We start from the raw sequence: 18,329 nt of genomic DNA on the forward strand, positions 1-18,329 counted from the left end.
CCTTTCATAGTTCTATAATTATTATATAATATATTATATAATGATTATATATTGTTATATCATTATATTATATATTATATAATGATTATATATTATATGTTATATCATATTATATATTATATATTATATAATATATCATTATATTATATATAATATATCATTATATATATCATTATATTATATAATATATCATTATATTATATATCATTATATTATATATAATATATCATTATATTATATATAATATATCATTATATTATATATCATTATATTATATTATATTATATTATATATCATTATATTATATTATATATCATTATATATTATATATAATATATCATTATATTATATATAATATATCATTATATTATATATATCATTATATTATATATAATATATCATTATATTATATATATCATTATATTATATATAATATATCATTATATTATATATAATATATCATTATGTTATATTATATATAATATATCATTCAAATTATTCAAATTATAATATATTGTAATATTGCTTTGATCACGTGAGTCTAGATTCTTCCATAGAACAACTTATCAACTGTGGTGTTTGTCAAATAGGGCTTAGGTATATTTGGAGAAATAATATAAAATACGAATTATATGAGATGTCATTTGTCATTGTTTCCACTGGATTGCATTAGCACAGAAGACTCACAGAGCAGCTATAAAACATCTCAGTTTTGCAATATCACGTGAGGAATGTTGAAGGCTGCTTGAGAGCTTTATCTGCTTGTTTACAAATTTAAGGCAGATACAACACATTTTTAAATACAGTGATTCATCAATTAAAGTGCACGCTAGAAAAAAGGTATAATTTGTTTGGAGGATGATAGCTGGTAGTCTTCAAATAACCAATACGAAAACAGCCTGACAGTAACTATGAATAGAAATAATGTGAATGGTCAAGGTAATGTTAATGAAGGATTAAACCAAAAGATGTTTTCTGAAAAGTCAAAAATTAAATTCTAGTAAACATGAAAAAGCAGTAGAAGATTTTTAAAGAACTAATTTTGCTTTCTTTCTTTTCTTTTCTTTCTTTCTTTTTCTTTTTTTTGAAACAGGGTCACACTCTGTTACTCAGACTGGAGTGCGGTAGTGGGATCATAGCTAACTGCAGCCTTGAACTCCTGAACTCAAGCAATTCTTCTGCCTCAGCCTCCTGAACAGCTGGGACTACAGACGTGCACCACTATGCCCAGCTAAGTTTTAAATTGTATGTAGAGATGGGATCTCACTATGTTACCAAAGCTGCTCTTGAACTCTTGCCTTAAGAAATTCTCCTGCCTCAGCCTCCCAAAGTGCTGTGATTATTGGCGTGAGCCACAATGCCTGGCCTAATTTAACTTTTAATTAAAAAAAAAAAAAGTCAAGAGTACTTACAAGTTCAGTTCCTACCACTTATGTGAAGGACCTCTATCAAGATAATGTCTCAGCTGTTGGGTTTTGGAGATTGGCTTCCAATTCCATGATCCTACCCCTCATTTCTTTTCTTTTAAATAATGAGGTTTAAAAAATGCCATGAAGGTTAGTATATGAGTATATTTTTTCAGAATAGCAAATTAGAAAAAGAAATAAAATTATATTGGTTGATAGGAGACTTTAATTAGAAACACATAAGCACAGTTTTCATATTTGATGCTGATATGGTTTGTCTGTGTCCCCAGCCAAATCTCATTTTGAATTGTAGCTCCCATAATTCCCATGTGTTGTGAGAGGGACCCAGTGGGAGATAATTGAATCATGGGGGTGGTTTCCCCCATACCGTTCCGGTGGTGGTGACTAAGTCTCACGAGATCTGATGTATTTATAAGGGATTTTCCCTTTTGCTTGGTTCTCATTTTCTCTTGCCTGCCACCATATGAGTTGTGCCTTTTGCCTTCCACCATGATTGTGAGGCCTCCCCAGCCACATGGAACTGTGAGTTCATTAAACCTCTTTTTCTTTATAAATTACCAAGTCTTGGGTATTTCTTTATCAGCAGCATGTAAACAGACTAATACACATAGCTTTTGAAAAACTATTGAAGATGTCTTCAGGGGGCTTCTGAGCCAGACTTCCTGGATAGTGGTTCCTGTTCTGCATGCCTATCATATTTCTAGCTTCTCCAAACTGCTCTTCACTAAGACTTCTTATATTAACTGTGAAATGAGTGTAGTTTCCCACTGAAGAAATGACTATAACTCATCATTTGATACTTGAGAACAAACAGGGGTACTGAAATATGCACACAACACTCTGAATATTTTCCAAGTCTGAGATTGCCCCTCAATAAAAATATTATGTGGACATCTTGAATTCAGGAAACTTTGCTACCTCTGACATACTGAGATCAAAGAAACCACACATCTAAACACTAGAAGTTCATTACAGTGAATACCAAACCAATCACAACTGGATATGAAAATGTTGGCTACTAATTTTGGTCAGGTTGAAATAAGTTAAAGAAGCAAGAATAACCTGGAGTTGGGTCCCCCCAGAGTTATGAACCGGTTACAAAGCAATAATAACTGAATTACTACAGGTTCCTCAGATTATCTTGTGATTATATGTAAAGACATTTAAGTTTGGGATGATTTTATAAAACTGTTCTTAAAATTAAACTTTAATAAGAATATTATTTTAAAATATAATCTATTTTCCGTCTTTAAATTATACTTTCGTTTGCATGCTGGTGTTGAGAACTGGTTTTGAAAAGGAATTAAGTCCTTATTCCTTGACGATTTTGGTCACTGCTTCTGTGTAGCTGTTTTGCTCATGAATTCCTTGTCCTAGTCCATCACCTCTGTGGTTTACTTCTATTTCTTCTGTAGGTAATAATTTCCCTCAGGAATGTGCAACTCTGGACATCGAAGTTTCTTCTACCCATCCTAGAAATATGTGCCAAGTCAGAAAGACAGGGGATTTGGAAATTAAGAAAAGCAACTACAGGACACTTTTGAGAGATTACGGTTAGTTTTTCATAGGGACCCTGAAATTTCCTTTAGGCTTAGAGTCCTGGATACTTTTTAAAAATGCTTTAAGTTTTAAATTGACAAATAAAATTGAATATACTTATTGTGTACAACAAGCTATTTTGAAATACACAGTGTATACATTCTGGAATGGCTAAATTGAACTAATGAACATATGAATTAACTCACATAGTTATCTTTTTTTTTTTGGCTGAGAACACTTAAAATCCATTCTTTTGGCATTTTTCAAGAATACAACGTATTGCTTCTAGTTATAGTCACCATGTTCTACCATAGACCTCTTAAACTTATCCCTTCAATCTAAATTAAATTTTGTATCCTTTGACTAACATCTTCTCAACCTTCCCTGAATCCATTATCTCAGCCCCTGGTAACCACCATTCTACTCTCTACTTTTATGAGTTCAACTTTTTAAATTCAATTTTTCATTTTTGTGGAAGTTTCAATTATTACAAACTATTGGGAGCAAATGATTCTTCCAATATGCCTGTTACTTGTGTATAGGTTTTTCCCATTTTGGAAGGAATAGGGAGAATCATAAAGGCAGGATAAACCAGCTGAACCACACTAATACCATCTGACACTATAAAGGGACTAAAAATTTAAAGTTAGCATTCTAATTGTAGCTCTGAAATCCAGACCCCCAACATTTACTCTTTGCCCTTCACTACACAATTTTTAGTGCCTCAACTTTAGTGAGTTATCCTGAGAGACTTTTTATGAGGAGCTGTTCAAATGACAACTTTGACCAAAGCGTGTCTGCTGATAGCTTTTCCTCTCCATTTTACAATTTATGGCTGTGTAACTAGAGATCTGTAGCCACAAATGCCTGAATTTTCCAACTCATCTCAGAACTGAATTTGCAAAGAAGATATCACTTAAATTTTTGCCACTTACTTCTTTGTGTTTTCCCCAAAGAATCCTAGCCAGCAACTAATTTTCTGGACAAGAGATCAAAAGTACTAAAAGTAGCAGAATCATAAACTTTTGCCTAAACGAAGGGATTGACTTCAGTCTATTGAATGGACTGCATTTCTTGTGCAGTGTGAAATGTTTAACATCCTCTGTCTGCCAGTTCTAGTTCTTTAGTTCTGCTCATCATATATAAAAAGCCTCCTTATCCCATATTCAGCTTCCTTTTTTGTTTCTTTTAACAGAAATGCTGGCATGCAACTTACCTCCAGGAATAGCTCAGAGCTGATGCTCTCAATTTAGTCATGCGAATTATATTACATTTTTCTCCTCTTTGGAAACACTCTCCCCCAATCTCTGTAATCATGACCCCATTAGAGCTAGGTGATTTCAATCAAAATGAAACATATAGTTTTCTCTAACATATAGGAAGGAACATATTCTACAATAATATCTAATCACATTCCAAGCTAAAAGAATTATATTGTTTATCTGGAAGAATATCTTTTCCCTTGGAAAAGAAAGTTTTGTATGTAAGGCTCAGCTTCAATATATTAAAATGTATGCCTGTTTATTTTTTTAGGTTGAAAAGTTTTTTTCAAGGTTTTCAAATAATGACTGTAACATATAAGAATGATGGAACATTTGTAGACACTTTTCATATTAGAAAATATCTACTAGCAGGTGATATAAAATATACTGAAAAGAATACAAGAAAATTGTTGAATGGCTTTTTACTTCTCATCATACAATTCTATTTCTGAGTCTTTTTCCCAGTCATTTTTGAAAATATAAACATTTTTTCTATTAGATAACTTACCTGTTAAAATGAGCAAAATGGGGATACAAACATTAGCTCTGCATGCTATTTTGTTAACAGTCCATATAAACCAGCTATGTATTTTCAAAGGAATATTTTCTCAACTTGGTATTTAATGAATTATGAAACTTTTGGCCCTAAATATGGGTACATGTGCCCGCTTCCCTGCTTTATCAGACAACATCCCAAGAATTCTGTGTACTTACAGAAGCACAGTTTTCAGACTTGTCTTCTACAAAACCAATTTGGCAGGGCATCCTCTGATTCTGCAACCAGTAGTCTGTTGACTCCAGCAGGCTATTGCTGCGAAGAACCTGGGGGAACCCAGAAAAACTCAGTTCTTATTCGGCAATGCTTTCTATCTAAACAGCAGCTCTTTTTTTTTTTTTCTTATAAAAAAATCCTGTAGGTGTTTTCTTTTCCTCAGAACTTCTGGGTGTTAGAAAAAAACTTGCAGGATGATAGCACCTCTAAAATGTATAAAATATCCAACCTAGAATTAGCTTGAGAGAAATACATTAATGTTAACACAGATGTTCTCTCATCAAATCCAACACCTGGAAATGTCAATTGTGTAGCTTTTGCATAATTTGCAATCAAATGATTGTTTTGGGGGTATGGCTCTGTGGGCAATGGGGATCAAATTTCATTTAGTGCTAGTGTTCTTTCACACTCCATAAGTATTTTCAATTAACAAAATATGGGGTTTTTCATTGACGGAATATTGATTCTTCACTTCTTTGGTTCTGCTAACATAGCTTTGAACTAGTGTACAATTTTTCTAGAATGCCTAAGGTACTATGTTAAGTTTAAAAGTTGTTAGAAATAACTTATAAACAAATTGCATTAAATACCATTTGCCATTTAGAAATAGCATGGTATGGCAAAAATAATTGGAATACATGAATTAACAAAACCAAATATGACTTACAAATATCTTATTTCTGGGCTTGGATTCTTAAAGCAAGGAAGAACAAGCATATTTTGGAGCTGAGATATTTTGAAGATGAAATATTATCAATAACTGCTAATGTCTTTAAATTATCCAAATATTAGCTGGGCGCGGTGGCTCACACCTGTAATCCTAGCACTTTGGGAGGCCGAGGTGGGTGGATCACCTGAGGTCAGGAGTTCGAGACCAGCCTGACTAACATGGTGGGACCTCGTTTCTACTAAACATACAAAAAGTTGGCCAGGCGTGGTGGCGCGCCCCTGTAATCCCAGCTACTGAGACAGGAGAATCACTTGAACCCAGGAAGCGGAGGTTGCAGTGAGCTGAGATCACACCATTGCACTCCAGCTTGGGCAACAAGAGTGAAACTCTGTCTCAAAAAAAAAAAAAAAAAAGCCAAATATTGTATAACATTTTCTTCATCTTTTTAAAGATTCCCAGTGCTTTTCTGGTACCCTCTATTTTATTAGGGTATATGTCTGCTAATACTTGACTACTACTTTCACTTAAGCAACATAACAGATTTAATCAGTTTGGTTAATGCCACTAAAATAGGATAGTACTTCAATTACATTTCATTCGTACAACAAAAGATTGTCTTCTCTTTTTCTGTAAAGATAGAAATACATTACTTTTAGTCTCTGAATACAGTTAACTAAATCTAATTCTGACACATTTTAGATAAGTAATATTACTCATCTAAAAATAATGAAAATGTATTAATGATAAATGTTATCATTTATAATAATATAAAATATAATCGTATATCAAAATATCATTTATTGTATTAGTGATAAATTTTCATTAATAAATTTTCATCATTCTTTCCCAGAACAGTACAAAGAGACCCTTTGTGGATGAGCAAGTAATTGAATGATAAACTTGGATTATTACTGTAGACTGACGTTGGCTAGGGAACTTCTCAGTTCTCTTAAATATTTTACCTAAACTGGTTCTTAAAGCGTGGGCTAGGACCTCTTAGGGTCCCTGAAATCTTTCAGAGAGTGCAGCAATCAGACTACTTTGATAATGATACTAAGATGTTATTTGTTCTTTTTGCTCTTGTTGTCTCATGTATATTCTGTGGAGTTTTCCAGAGGCTACATGATGTGTGACAGCACAACAGACTGAATGCAGAGGCAGCTAGGACAGCTCAGCTGTCTTGTATCAAGTCAGACATTAAGGAGATTTGCAAACATGTGAATTGAAATCACTCTTCTCGCTAAAGGGTTTTGTTTTGTTTTGGAAAACAAATATTTTTCTTAAAAATATGTTATATAGGATAATGTGTTTATTATTATTTTAAAATTATTTTGTCAAATAATAAATTCTTATTTATTTAATTTAAATTCTGTTTTATCATTTTAAAATAAAATAAATAAAACATTTTCTTAGCTTTAATTTGTAATATGGAAATTAGCAATAAGTATAATCTATATAAACAAGAGTTTCTTGAGGTCCCTAATATTTTTCTTATAGTGCAAAAGAATTTTGAGTGCAAAAGAATTTTCAGTTAAAAACATTGAAAACCATTGACCTAGATGAATTTTATTTAAAGCAGAAAAAGGCTCTAAATCCACTTCACTTTATGCCATTCACATGCCTTTCCCTTGTACTTCCAGCACAGAATAGAGTTTAACAGCATCAACATTAGTGGTCTAACTGGGTTGAAATCCCAACTTGGTCATTAGTAGCAGGATGACCTCAAACAGATGACTTAAACCCTCAATTTCAGTTTGCACATCTGTGAATGCAGATACTACTCATCTGGTGGGATCACTGAGGGTATTCAGTGAGATGATATATGTGAAACACTGTGCCATGGAGATGGTAAGCTATTCTCTCAGAACTTGGGTTTTACTGTTACTATTTGAAGGTAGCTGAAAAGGATAATAGAACATTGGATGCCTTCTGTCTGAAATGACAGGACTGAAAATATTTCAGATGTGTGATGGCAAATTTTCTTTAGCAAATATTCTGGTCTAAGGTGTAATTTTAGTTATGCATTTTGTAGTATTAATAGTTACAGCTACTATTTTTGCATGCTTAGAATATGTTGAAGTTGTGCTAAAATTTTCCTATATATATATTTTCACTTTTTCATTTAATCTTTTTTGCAATGCTGTATGGTAGGAATTATTTTAAAGATACAAATCTTTACAGAAATTTTCAGGTTGAAAATGAAGACCTTGAGTCTCAGAGAGATATGAATTTCTGCCCCAAATTGTTCAGAGCCTGACTTTGGATGTGAAATTACTGAAGAGGGCTGTCTTATATATCCATACAAATGGGTATGATTTGGGGTAGGTTTCCAAAAACTTATCTGCACCTATTTTTTTTTTGTAAATAAAACTACATTTTCTTATGGACTTCCATTTTAAAGTTAGTTTTCCATTAATGAAATTCTGAGGTGACAATTTTCTTGAAAGAGAGGAAACTTTTTGTGATGTAAATTATAAAATGTAATTAATCTACTTGGCAAGTATTATCAGTATTTTAATTTCTCAAAGGAAAAGATGCTTTTACACCTACTTCAGTTATCTTTACGCCAACTGATGTTATCATGCTTCTGCTCCTTGCCTTTCTGTGATCCCTAGATTTTGGAACACCCATCAATAAAACAAAGCACTCGTTAACTCTGCGTTATAAGAACATTAAAGATTTAAGATGCAGGCATCATCACTTCTTGGCCTTTTGGCTAAGATCAAGTGTAAAATAAAGGCATCAAATGAATATACTAGTTAATAATGTGTTACAATGCAGTTTAACAAACATTCTGACTAAGAATCACTTCTTAGTCATTCTAGAACTCACTACTCAAAATTATATCCTGCACCTTGTCTACATTCTAAGATATTTAGGACACGTAATACCATGGTTACAACAAAATATTTCAACAGAGAAAAGCAACTGTCACTTATCGGTATCAGCCTTAGGAAGGTGACAGAGTTCAAAACACAATTCACTTGGTGCTTTCAGAAAGTTGGTGTGCTGGGTGGGTACATTTTCCTGGTGAAGCACAGACAGGCAGAGGGGGACTTGCCAAAAGTCATCAGTCTGAAACCTCGCACTGCGAAGATTCCAGAGCTATGAAAGGGGCTGTCTGAAGATGAGGCTAGTTGGGAGAAGAGCTGGCTACCTGTGGGATTTCACCTGCACTTACTTCTCTAACAGAGAAATGTGCACAGACAGATTAATCTGCCGAGTCCTCAGCAGATATTTTAAAGATATTAATTTTTTTGAACCTATTTTAAAAATAAATAACTAAAAATATGCAAAGATCTTACTCTGTCCTATCCTAGAAGTGAGGAAAATGTGAAGTGCTTTAGAGACCTGCTCATTCAATGAAAAATTCTAGAAAGATTTCTCATTTGACTCTTTCATTTCCCTGGGATTCTGTGCATCTTTCCTAAAGCACATCTTTGCTTTAGAAGAAACAGAAACAGCGGAATAAGGAACTGGAATTTAAAATAAAACCTAAATCTTGCCGTGCTTAAGAAGAAATGTTTGGACGAGAGCTTCTTTGTTTGGTGAGAATATTCATTCGCCACATACATGCAAATTTAAAATTTTAATTTTATCATCATTAAAAATTAGTTCATCTGATTATATCAGTAATTAAAATAAGATATATTTTTCCATAAATTTCATTAACATTTAGATGATTCATTATTAAATATTTATATTCTTTAATTATTGACCAAATAATAGGACATTTATTGAGAATTCTCTGGGCTAACACCCTAACCTACACTATTATCTGAATTAAATTTCTAGACTTGCGAGGTAAATTCTCAAGGCTAACATTGATAAGGTTCTTAAAACAGTGCCTGGTGCATCCTAAGTGCCCAATAGGCATTAGCTATCATCACAGTTACTATTTCCTTTGCCCAGGCTTAGAGGGATCAATAATTTATCTAGTTTTTGCAGAACTAGAATTTCAGTCAGGCTCCCAGACATTAGAGCCTCCACTAAGGCAGTGTTCCATTGAAATTATATAGCTTCTCATTTTCAGGTTCTACCAAATCCCAGTCTATGCATTTACCCATCTCTCTCTCTCTCTCTCTCTCTCTCTCTCTCTCTCTCTCTCTCTGAGCTCAGATGTGTTCAGGAGATTTGAATTCCAGTCCCCACTTCTTGTTAACTGTGTAGTTAAGTCCACTAGCTCCCGGCCTCCCTTTGCCTTTGGTAAACAATTAAAGCAAATGATCTGAAGGCCACTTCTATGCCAAATATCACGTAAGTCTCCTCCTCCCTTCCTCTTTTGCTCCTCCTCCCTCTCCCTTTCTCAAATAGTATGCATTGAGAGCCAAATAAGCAAAAGAGAATAAAAATGCAGACTCCAGTAAACCACTTAGCATCATATGTAAAGCAATTCTAGTCTGTGAAAAGCTTTTAGTTTCATGGCTTGGACAAATCATTAGGAAAAGAAGAATGCTTGAAGGAAGAATATGTGCTTGAGAATTCAACAATTTTGAAGCTTTATGAATATATTCTCTCTGCTGAGAGAGTCACTTTCTGAGAAGGAAAAGAGAAAAACTCACCAGGCTCTCAATGGCTCATTTATTTGTCTGCTATTTTTAGTTATGGACTTACTTATTTTAGATGAAGAGCTAATAATGAATGTTTTGTGTGTTCACAAATTTGAAATAATAATGGCACATTTTCTTTTCAAATTTCATGAGTTCAGTAAATAAGGTTAGGAAGATCCTCTTGCTCTATATTACAGTTATGTTTCTTTTTATATAGAGAATCAAGTTGAAGAAATTTAGTATTGATTAGACTGAGAGGGAGACATAGACTCTGCACACAGCCCCAAAAATCACTGAGCAATGTCTTAATATTTTTTAAGTAATTTAAATTGGAGAAGACAGTGACTGATGGTTAATCTTGGAGGTTTGGAGGCAGAACTGAAATTAAATCCCATTTCATCTTACTGAATGAGCTTGGGCAAGTCATTTAACTTCTGTGGGACTTAGTTTTTACATCTATTACATGAAGATAATTAAAGACATTTCAGAAGTTTATTCTAAGGGTGAAATGAGAACATGCTTGTAAAGGGCTAGCCTCAACAGAGTATGCAATTGATATATGGTTGCTATTAGTATCAGAAATGCAGGAAAATTTAGACAATATCTGTTTCATCGAACATTTTCTTGGCCTCTTCACAACATTTGACAATTCCTCTTCTTTTATTTATTATTTGTGATGCGCCATTCTCATTTTTCTCCTCCTACTTCTCTACTCTCCTTCAGTCAATATCAGTCAACCAATACTCATTGAGCTCTTTTGATGTCAGCACTGAGAATATTAAGAGTGATAACTCTTCTAGAGATATCTGACTCTGATATCTGACTGTGATAAAGGAAATCTGGTGCTTTGATCCATGACAATCCAGGTCAGCTATCACCAAGGATGGACTGGTCAGTTCTCCCTCAGGGAAGGGATGGCAAAGGGCTTTGCCCTTGACTAGAGCGTTGAAAGGTGGATCTGTGTTGTCTGGATATATCAGAGCAGGTGGAGATGACATGTCTCTCTTTTTAGCTAGTTTTTCCTCCCCAGGTGCCATAAATATAAGTATTCCTTATAGTTTGGTCGTCAATGTGTTGGTCTTTCTACTCCCATCAATCATCTTCCATATCTCCTTATCATTCATGGAGTCTCAAGGAATTAATTACCACCTGGAGGGATGACTCGCTGATCTGTAGCTCCAGGTTTAACCTTTCTGTAAAGCTTGGCTTTTCGCACTCCTGTTAGTTATTACTTTTGGATTTCTTGCTGTCACCTTGGACTATTCATGTCTACATACATACTCCCTCCTTCCCCACTTCAGTGCCTGAAAGAAACCTGACTTCCTGACTTCCCTATTTGCAGTTGATGTCAGGACAATTCTCCCAGTTACCCTGGCTTGAAAATTTGGTGCTATCTGGAACATCTCTTTATCTATTTCCTGTCTTATAGTCTGCTCTCCAAAGTTTAATTTGGAGAGCAAATTACTTAACAATCAGTAATTACTTGAGTTCTTTCAATTACTTAAAAAATAGCAATTTTTTAGTGCATACCACGGATTACTCTGCAGGTAACACAACAGTGAGTAATACATAACTGGTCTCCGTATTTATGGAACTTAATATCTGGCATGGGAGCCAAACAGAAAATAAAGGAGCATTGAAGTACACACTTAATTACACACTGTGGTGGGTATCATGAAGAAATAAACATAGTGCAGTGATAGGGAATAAATGGGATGGGGATTGTTACAGTCTGAATGTGTCCTCCTCTCTCCCCACCCCGCCCCACCAACTCATAGGTTAAAATCGAATCCCCATTGTGTTAGCATTAAGAGGTAAGGCCTTTGGGAGGTGATTAAGTTAAAAGGGCTCTGCCCTCATGCATGGAATTGGTGCCCTTATAAAAAAAGGCTTGAAAGCTTTTTGCACTTCTCCCATGTGAGGACATGGCAAAAAGGCACCATCTATGGAGAATGAGCCTTCATCAGACACTGAATCTGCTGTTGCCTTGATCTTGAAATTTCCAGCCTCTAGAACTGTGAGCAATAAATTCCTGTTGTTTGCAAATTACACAGTTTAGAGTATTTTGTAATAGCAGCTCTCACAAACTAAAACAGAGATGATACTTGAGAAAGGAAGTTAGGGAAGGCTGGACACACACAAAGGTCCTATGTATTCGTATTGTAATTCTCTCATCTCTCTATCTTCCTTATCTCTGAAATCCATCTAGCTCACTAAAACCAAAATAAAGAATAAAAATGTAAGCTTTGAAGACAAATCTGGTTTCAAATTCCAATTCTTCCATTATTTAACTGTTCAACCCAAGGCGAGTCACTTAACTTCTTTGAGACTCAATTTTCCCAAAAATGAGTGTGGTATTTCTTCTATTCACAATGAGGAATCTTTTGTAGACATTAGAAATAATGAATGCACATAGTATCTGATTATTTCAAGTGCTCACAAAGAGTAGCTATTGTTATTACTAATATTATTACTGAGGTTATATAATTCTCTCATAAGACTTTAACTTCAATTGACTAACTGATCCAATAAATACGACTGAGGACCTTCTAATCCTGTCAGAAACTAAGCTAGGTTTTGCAAAACAAGACAGAAGGACAATATTTGCTGTGGGTGAGCCCAAAGTTTTATGGGCTTTTTGCCAAACAATAGGCTAGCATTCAAGACAGAACAGATTCTAATTCAGCTCTCTCTTGCTAATCTTTTGATGAACAGTGACTAAACTCTAATGTTTAAGATACTGCATTTTGCCCAATTTAGACATTTCCTAGGCTTTGTCTCAGATTATGTCCCTCCGTAAATGCTTTGCTATAATCCACGGGTTTAATAAACAGCTCTACCATATAGCCTTTATGATGCACACATTTTTTTTTTCATATAATTCCACCTGCTCCCTGAAGTTTTCATCAACGTTCTTCCCCAACCCTCAAGATATAACTGAAACAGCCTGCCCCAATATAAATACTTCTCTGTTCTTGTAAAGTCTTTGTAATACAAACAAAATTTCTTCCTCAGAATATTGGAAGGTGCATGCTTCCCAGTATATATGAGTATTATATAAGTATATACGTATTCAATTTGTGTCCCACACTTTTCTCCCCACATGCCATTGGTACAGGGCAGCTGCTTGCTGTTAGACATCAAAATCTCTTATCAACATATCTTGAATACATTTATTAGGCTCTACACTTGATGATAACTTTGGACAGTGTGATGTTAACTTTCGAATGAGACACAAAGTATTAATGAATGTGTGCTGGAGATGTGGAGAGAAAAAGCAAGAGGAGCAGTAAAATAAAGGGAGCCAGAGAAGCCCATTGGAAGAGGCATGAGCATCACTCAGAGGAGACTCTCCAGGCTCCTGTTGCAGTTCTAGGCTCTTTCTAGGGCACTCAGTTACATTTTCTTACACAAGAAGACTGCGATGTGAGTGGCTGATTGGATTTGAATAGTGAATGGTGAAGATGGAGAAGAGATGATTGGAATGAAGGCAAGTACTAAGACACTTTGACCTATTTGCTTGGCAATATAATGACATCTTTACTCCAGGTAACATTTTCTTGATAGAGATACCGCATTCCTACAGAATTCACTTTTTATGTGTAAAGTTCAACAAGTTTTGAAAAATGCACGATTGTGTAACCAGCAGCCAAATCAAGATACAGAACAGTTTCATCACCTTCCTCAAATCCATCCTTCTCCTTTTAGTTAAATGTATCCTAAGTCCCAGCCCCTGGCAACAACTGATCTGATTTCTTTCCTTTCCTTCTTTTTTTTTTTCTGTAGAAGGTGAATAAAGAAAATTGCAAAATTTTATTGGTGCGTTGAAAAGAGGACCTGAATAAGTGAAAAATCGTGACAAATTAAGAGAAAAAATTGTGACATACTAAGAGATAAAAAGACAATATTTTAGCTTTGTTCTAATTTATTGATCTGATTTGTATCCCTACACAATATTATAGCTTTATTCTAATTTATTGATTTGATTTGTATCCCTAAAATGTTGCCTTTTCTAAAATGTTATGCAGATGGAGTCCTATAATATGTAGCCTTTTATGATGTGTTTCTTTCTCTTAGCATAATGAGTTTGAGATTCATCTATATTATCGTATGCATGAGTAGTCATTTGTTTTCTTTTGTTGCTGAGTAGCATTCCATTCTATGGAGATACACAGAGTTTTTTTTTAAAGCCATTCATTAGCTGAAGGAAATTTGGGTTGTTTCAGTTTGGGGCAAATATAAACAAAGCTGCTATAAACATTTTCCTACAGGTTTATGTCTAAATTTAAGGTTTTACTTTTCTTGGGTAAGTACCCAAGAATGAAATTACTAAGTCATATGGTAAATTTATAAGAAACTGAAAACATGTCCTTTAAAGTGGGTTTACCATTTTCCATTTCCACCAGCAAGGTATGAGAGTCCAACTTGTCCCTATCCTTGTCAGCACTCAGTGTTGTCAATTTTTGCTTTTACATTTATTTTAGTAATTCTAACAGATGATAGTGGTATTTCTTGTGGTTTGTTTTCCTTTCCATTTTAAGATATCTTTTTTCAAGATACTTTTAAAATAAAAAACTAAGCATGGATTCCATATTGGCTCATATCATATTCAAAAGTATTAGACTCTATATTTAATGTTAGCTTTGGAATACTATTATAAAACGAGGATAATGCCATCCATATTAAGTTTTCATTCGTTCTTTCATTCGACTACTTGTTGAGCACCTGCTGTCTGTACTAGGTGCTGTTTATTTAACTGGAGCATTGGTGAACAAAACAAGAATAACAACAACAAAAAAACCATTTTCCTTTTCATTCTGTTGTAGGAGGACACGTCATAATCACATAAATTATAAATAAGCATATATGTCAGATAATAAAAACTACTATGAAAATAAATAAAGCCAGACAAACATATAAGGAAATAAGGGATGCTATTTTGGAAAGTATATCTTGGCAGGCCTTTCTAAGGATGACATTGAGCAGAGATCTGAATGAAGTGAGAAGCCAGCCACACTCCCATCTGAGGGCAGAGCAGCCTCCCAGGCAGAGATTACCGGGGAAAGCAAATGTTCATAGCAGGAGTGTGCCTGGTGTGTTTGAAGGACAGTAAATGGCTGGTGCAGAATGAGTGGTGGAGGAAGTGATGGGAAATGAAGGTTCCCAGTAGTGGGAAAAGAATCTTTTATCCTTCATTGAAAAGAAATTCATTGCTGAGCTGGGCCAGATATTCTTTAATGTCTTGAAGCATTCTAAGAGTCTACAAAACATTTTTAGTATAATTTTGCAAAGTTTAGTCACTGGCTTAATTAATGCTTAATTGCCGACTTAAATATTTTATAATAGTTTAAAAGCCTAGTATACACACACACACACACACACACACACACACACACACACTCATGCTAGACTAGAAGTCAGGAGGTTTCATGTAATTTTATACATTTAACTTCATGCTGATTTAGCTTATGGCATAGCAAACTTTCTGAGAATTCTATAGTCTTTTGTTTTCTACTCTGGGATATAAATACTTTTCCATTATTTCACAGGGAAACTGTGAAATGCCTATTTAAAGCACACTGAACTACTAAGAAGAAACAACAAAAGAAAATGGAAATAAAATTATTGTGTGGAAGAAAAAATTTGGCATCAGAAACTGAGTGAGTTAGTCTCCATTTCTCAGAAGGTTTAATTAAATGTTAGGATAACATTTTTCTCTTAATTATGATTTTATTGGATGACTGCCTGAGTCCTTGTGTATTAGCCTCCTTTGACAAAAAGGAGAAATTGCTTCCAAAGTGTGAATATTATTTTATTATTCATATGACATATTCCGTAATTCTATTTGGTTGGATGTAAAGCATTCATGCATTATACCATTGACACCTAAGAAAATTTAGAAATTTTGTAACTGATTATTTTAAAAGTACTGTAAAATAATGGAGTTCTTTTAGCTCTTGAAACAAAATCATTCTCCGTTATCAAAAAGAATTTACCAGATCAAAGGTATGATTGGTTAGAAGGGTTGGGAAGGAAATGGTTATTAGTGAGCCTACCATTCATTCTGTCCTTTTACTGTGAAGGGGGGGTAGGAGGGAAGACTACCAGAGAAGAGAAAAGGTAAAATTGTCATCTCATGATAAACATACAAATGAGTGACCTTCAGATAAACTAATTGTGTTTTTCTAGTAGGAAAGTCCTTATCTATGAAATACTTTTTGCAATATATACCCGGTCTAAGTTTGCTTCTGGTAAATAAATATGGATTACACTGTTTTATGGAGCATTTATCTCTGACAAATATCACATAAGGATGTAATTTGAGCATAAAATGGAGATGCTTTATGAACAAAAGCCCTCCTTTCTTTGGAATTTATGTCCCCATATATGTAATTTAGAGACTTTGTATGTTACCCTGGGCCAGAAAGCATCCTAAGATGGCAAGAAATGACCTGCATAGCTTCCGTACAGTCTCAGATATCTCCCTATTTTTCTTGTGCCACACAATTACTCATATTCTGGAAGCTACATTGTATCTTAATGTTGTCAAAAGAATAAGAGTACAGAGGACTAGTTAGAGCTTGGGAACTGATGAGGACTGGAAGAGAAGTATCAAGCCACACTGCTTCTGTCATATCACACAGATGTCAGCTGGCTGAAGAAGGCTTTGAAAGTTGATCAGAGCTTTATCCACATGAATGCAGTAACTGAGTTTGAGTCTCAAGTATAAAATGCAAGAGTTACAAAAACAGATACACTCAGGAAATGCAAATATAGTATAATTTATGAATGATCAGCAATAGTTTAAGCAGAATCAAGTTAGACACATAAATAGAGGACAGCTGATTAATTGTTATTTAGAGTCAGCATAATGCTATAATATTTATACTATCAGTGAAGGGAATGTGATTTTAATGCTAAGTGAAGGAAAATATAAGAAACACACATGTAGGAAAATATATGAAGTGCATGAAAGCCTTCCATTGACTTTGGATTATTTTGTATTGGTATGCAAAGTACAGGTAGTGCAGAATTTGCCACTAGACAAAGGGACAATAAATTTAATGGCCACATATCTCTTGAGTATTGGTGCATGCCTTTGGACTGTGGCAATTAAAATACAAGTGATATGGCTGGCTGCAGTGACTCCTGCCTGTAATCTCAGCACTTTGACAGGCCGAGGCAGGAGGATGACTTGAGGCCAGGAGTTCAAGACCAACCTGAGCAATATTGTGAAACCCTGTCCCTACAAAATAATAAAAACAAAAAATTAGCCAGGCATGGTGCCTTGCACCTATAGTCCAAGCTACTCAGGAGGCTGAGGTGGGAGGATCACTTGAGCCCAGGAGTTTGAGGTCACCGTAAGCCATGATGACACTACTGCATTCCAGGCTGGGTGACAGAGCAAGACAAAATAAAATAATAAAATAAAATAAAAAAGAGACAGTTCTCTTTTCTCTGACTCTTCTCTTCTTGGGAAAAAGCTACAGGAAACAACTGCCTTTTAAGATTCATGCAGATGGGCACATAATCTGTGAAGGGATACATCTGTTTCTTGGATGCTTTCCATCCTGGAGAGTATGAGCCCTAATATGAGTCTTTCAGAGTGAGTTCACTTCTCAAGAGGCGGAGATGTGCCTAGTGAATGTTAGCGGGCAAAGGAGAGGGCTCATTGTAAGGGATCATGAGGCAGAAGGTCCCATGTAGAGACAGGTTCCAATTTATCTGAGCCATGTTATTTCTTCCTACTTTGAAACTGGCAGGACTGAAAACTGGCACTTTAATCAGAAGGGTGAGTCTGGCAGGATATGAGAAAGACGGATGCTATGAGGACGGGTGGGGAATGCAGTGTCTACTCCAGGCTACTATGCTGGGAACTTTTCTTAGAAGAGGGACTGAAAGAAAACAGAGGAGACCTTGAGGCTAGTGATAGGGAGCAGGGCTGGCTAGTCTTTTTTTAAGTACCCAAAGATAGAAAGGAGAATTTTTAATGCCAGATTAGATATATTCAATGTCAACCTGTTGTATTTCTGGAGAGATATTTAATACATAATATACAGAAGTCTTAGGGTAATGACCACAGAAATTCAGAAAAACAGATCACTTGCT

General features: G+C 34.8%; 1 protein-coding gene across 4 annotated transcripts in view; it reads right to left on the reverse strand.

Moving 5' to 3' along the window:
* Window positions 1-18,329, reverse strand: part of SPHKAP (SPHK1 interactor, AKAP domain containing) — a 195,625-nt gene that overhangs the window by 116,418 nt on the left and 60,878 nt on the right. For 3 of the 4 annotated variants that reach the window (XM_054478461.2, XM_054478460.2, XM_063648027.1), the window contains one exon: window positions 4,943-5,050. In XM_054478461.2, the coding sequence (XP_054334436.1) occupies window positions 4,943-5,050 (108 nt within the window). Of the gene's footprint in view, window positions 1-4,942; window positions 5,051-8,220; window positions 8,282-18,329 lie in introns of all 4 variants that reach the window. The other variant, XM_063648026.1, reaches the window with a different exon arrangement.

Source organism: Pongo pygmaeus, chromosome 11 (genome assembly GCF_028885625.2).
Source record: "Pongo pygmaeus isolate AG05252 chromosome 11, NHGRI_mPonPyg2-v2.0_pri, whole genome shotgun sequence".
Classification (NCBI taxonomy): domain Eukaryota; kingdom Metazoa; phylum Chordata; class Mammalia; order Primates; family Hominidae; genus Pongo; species Pongo pygmaeus.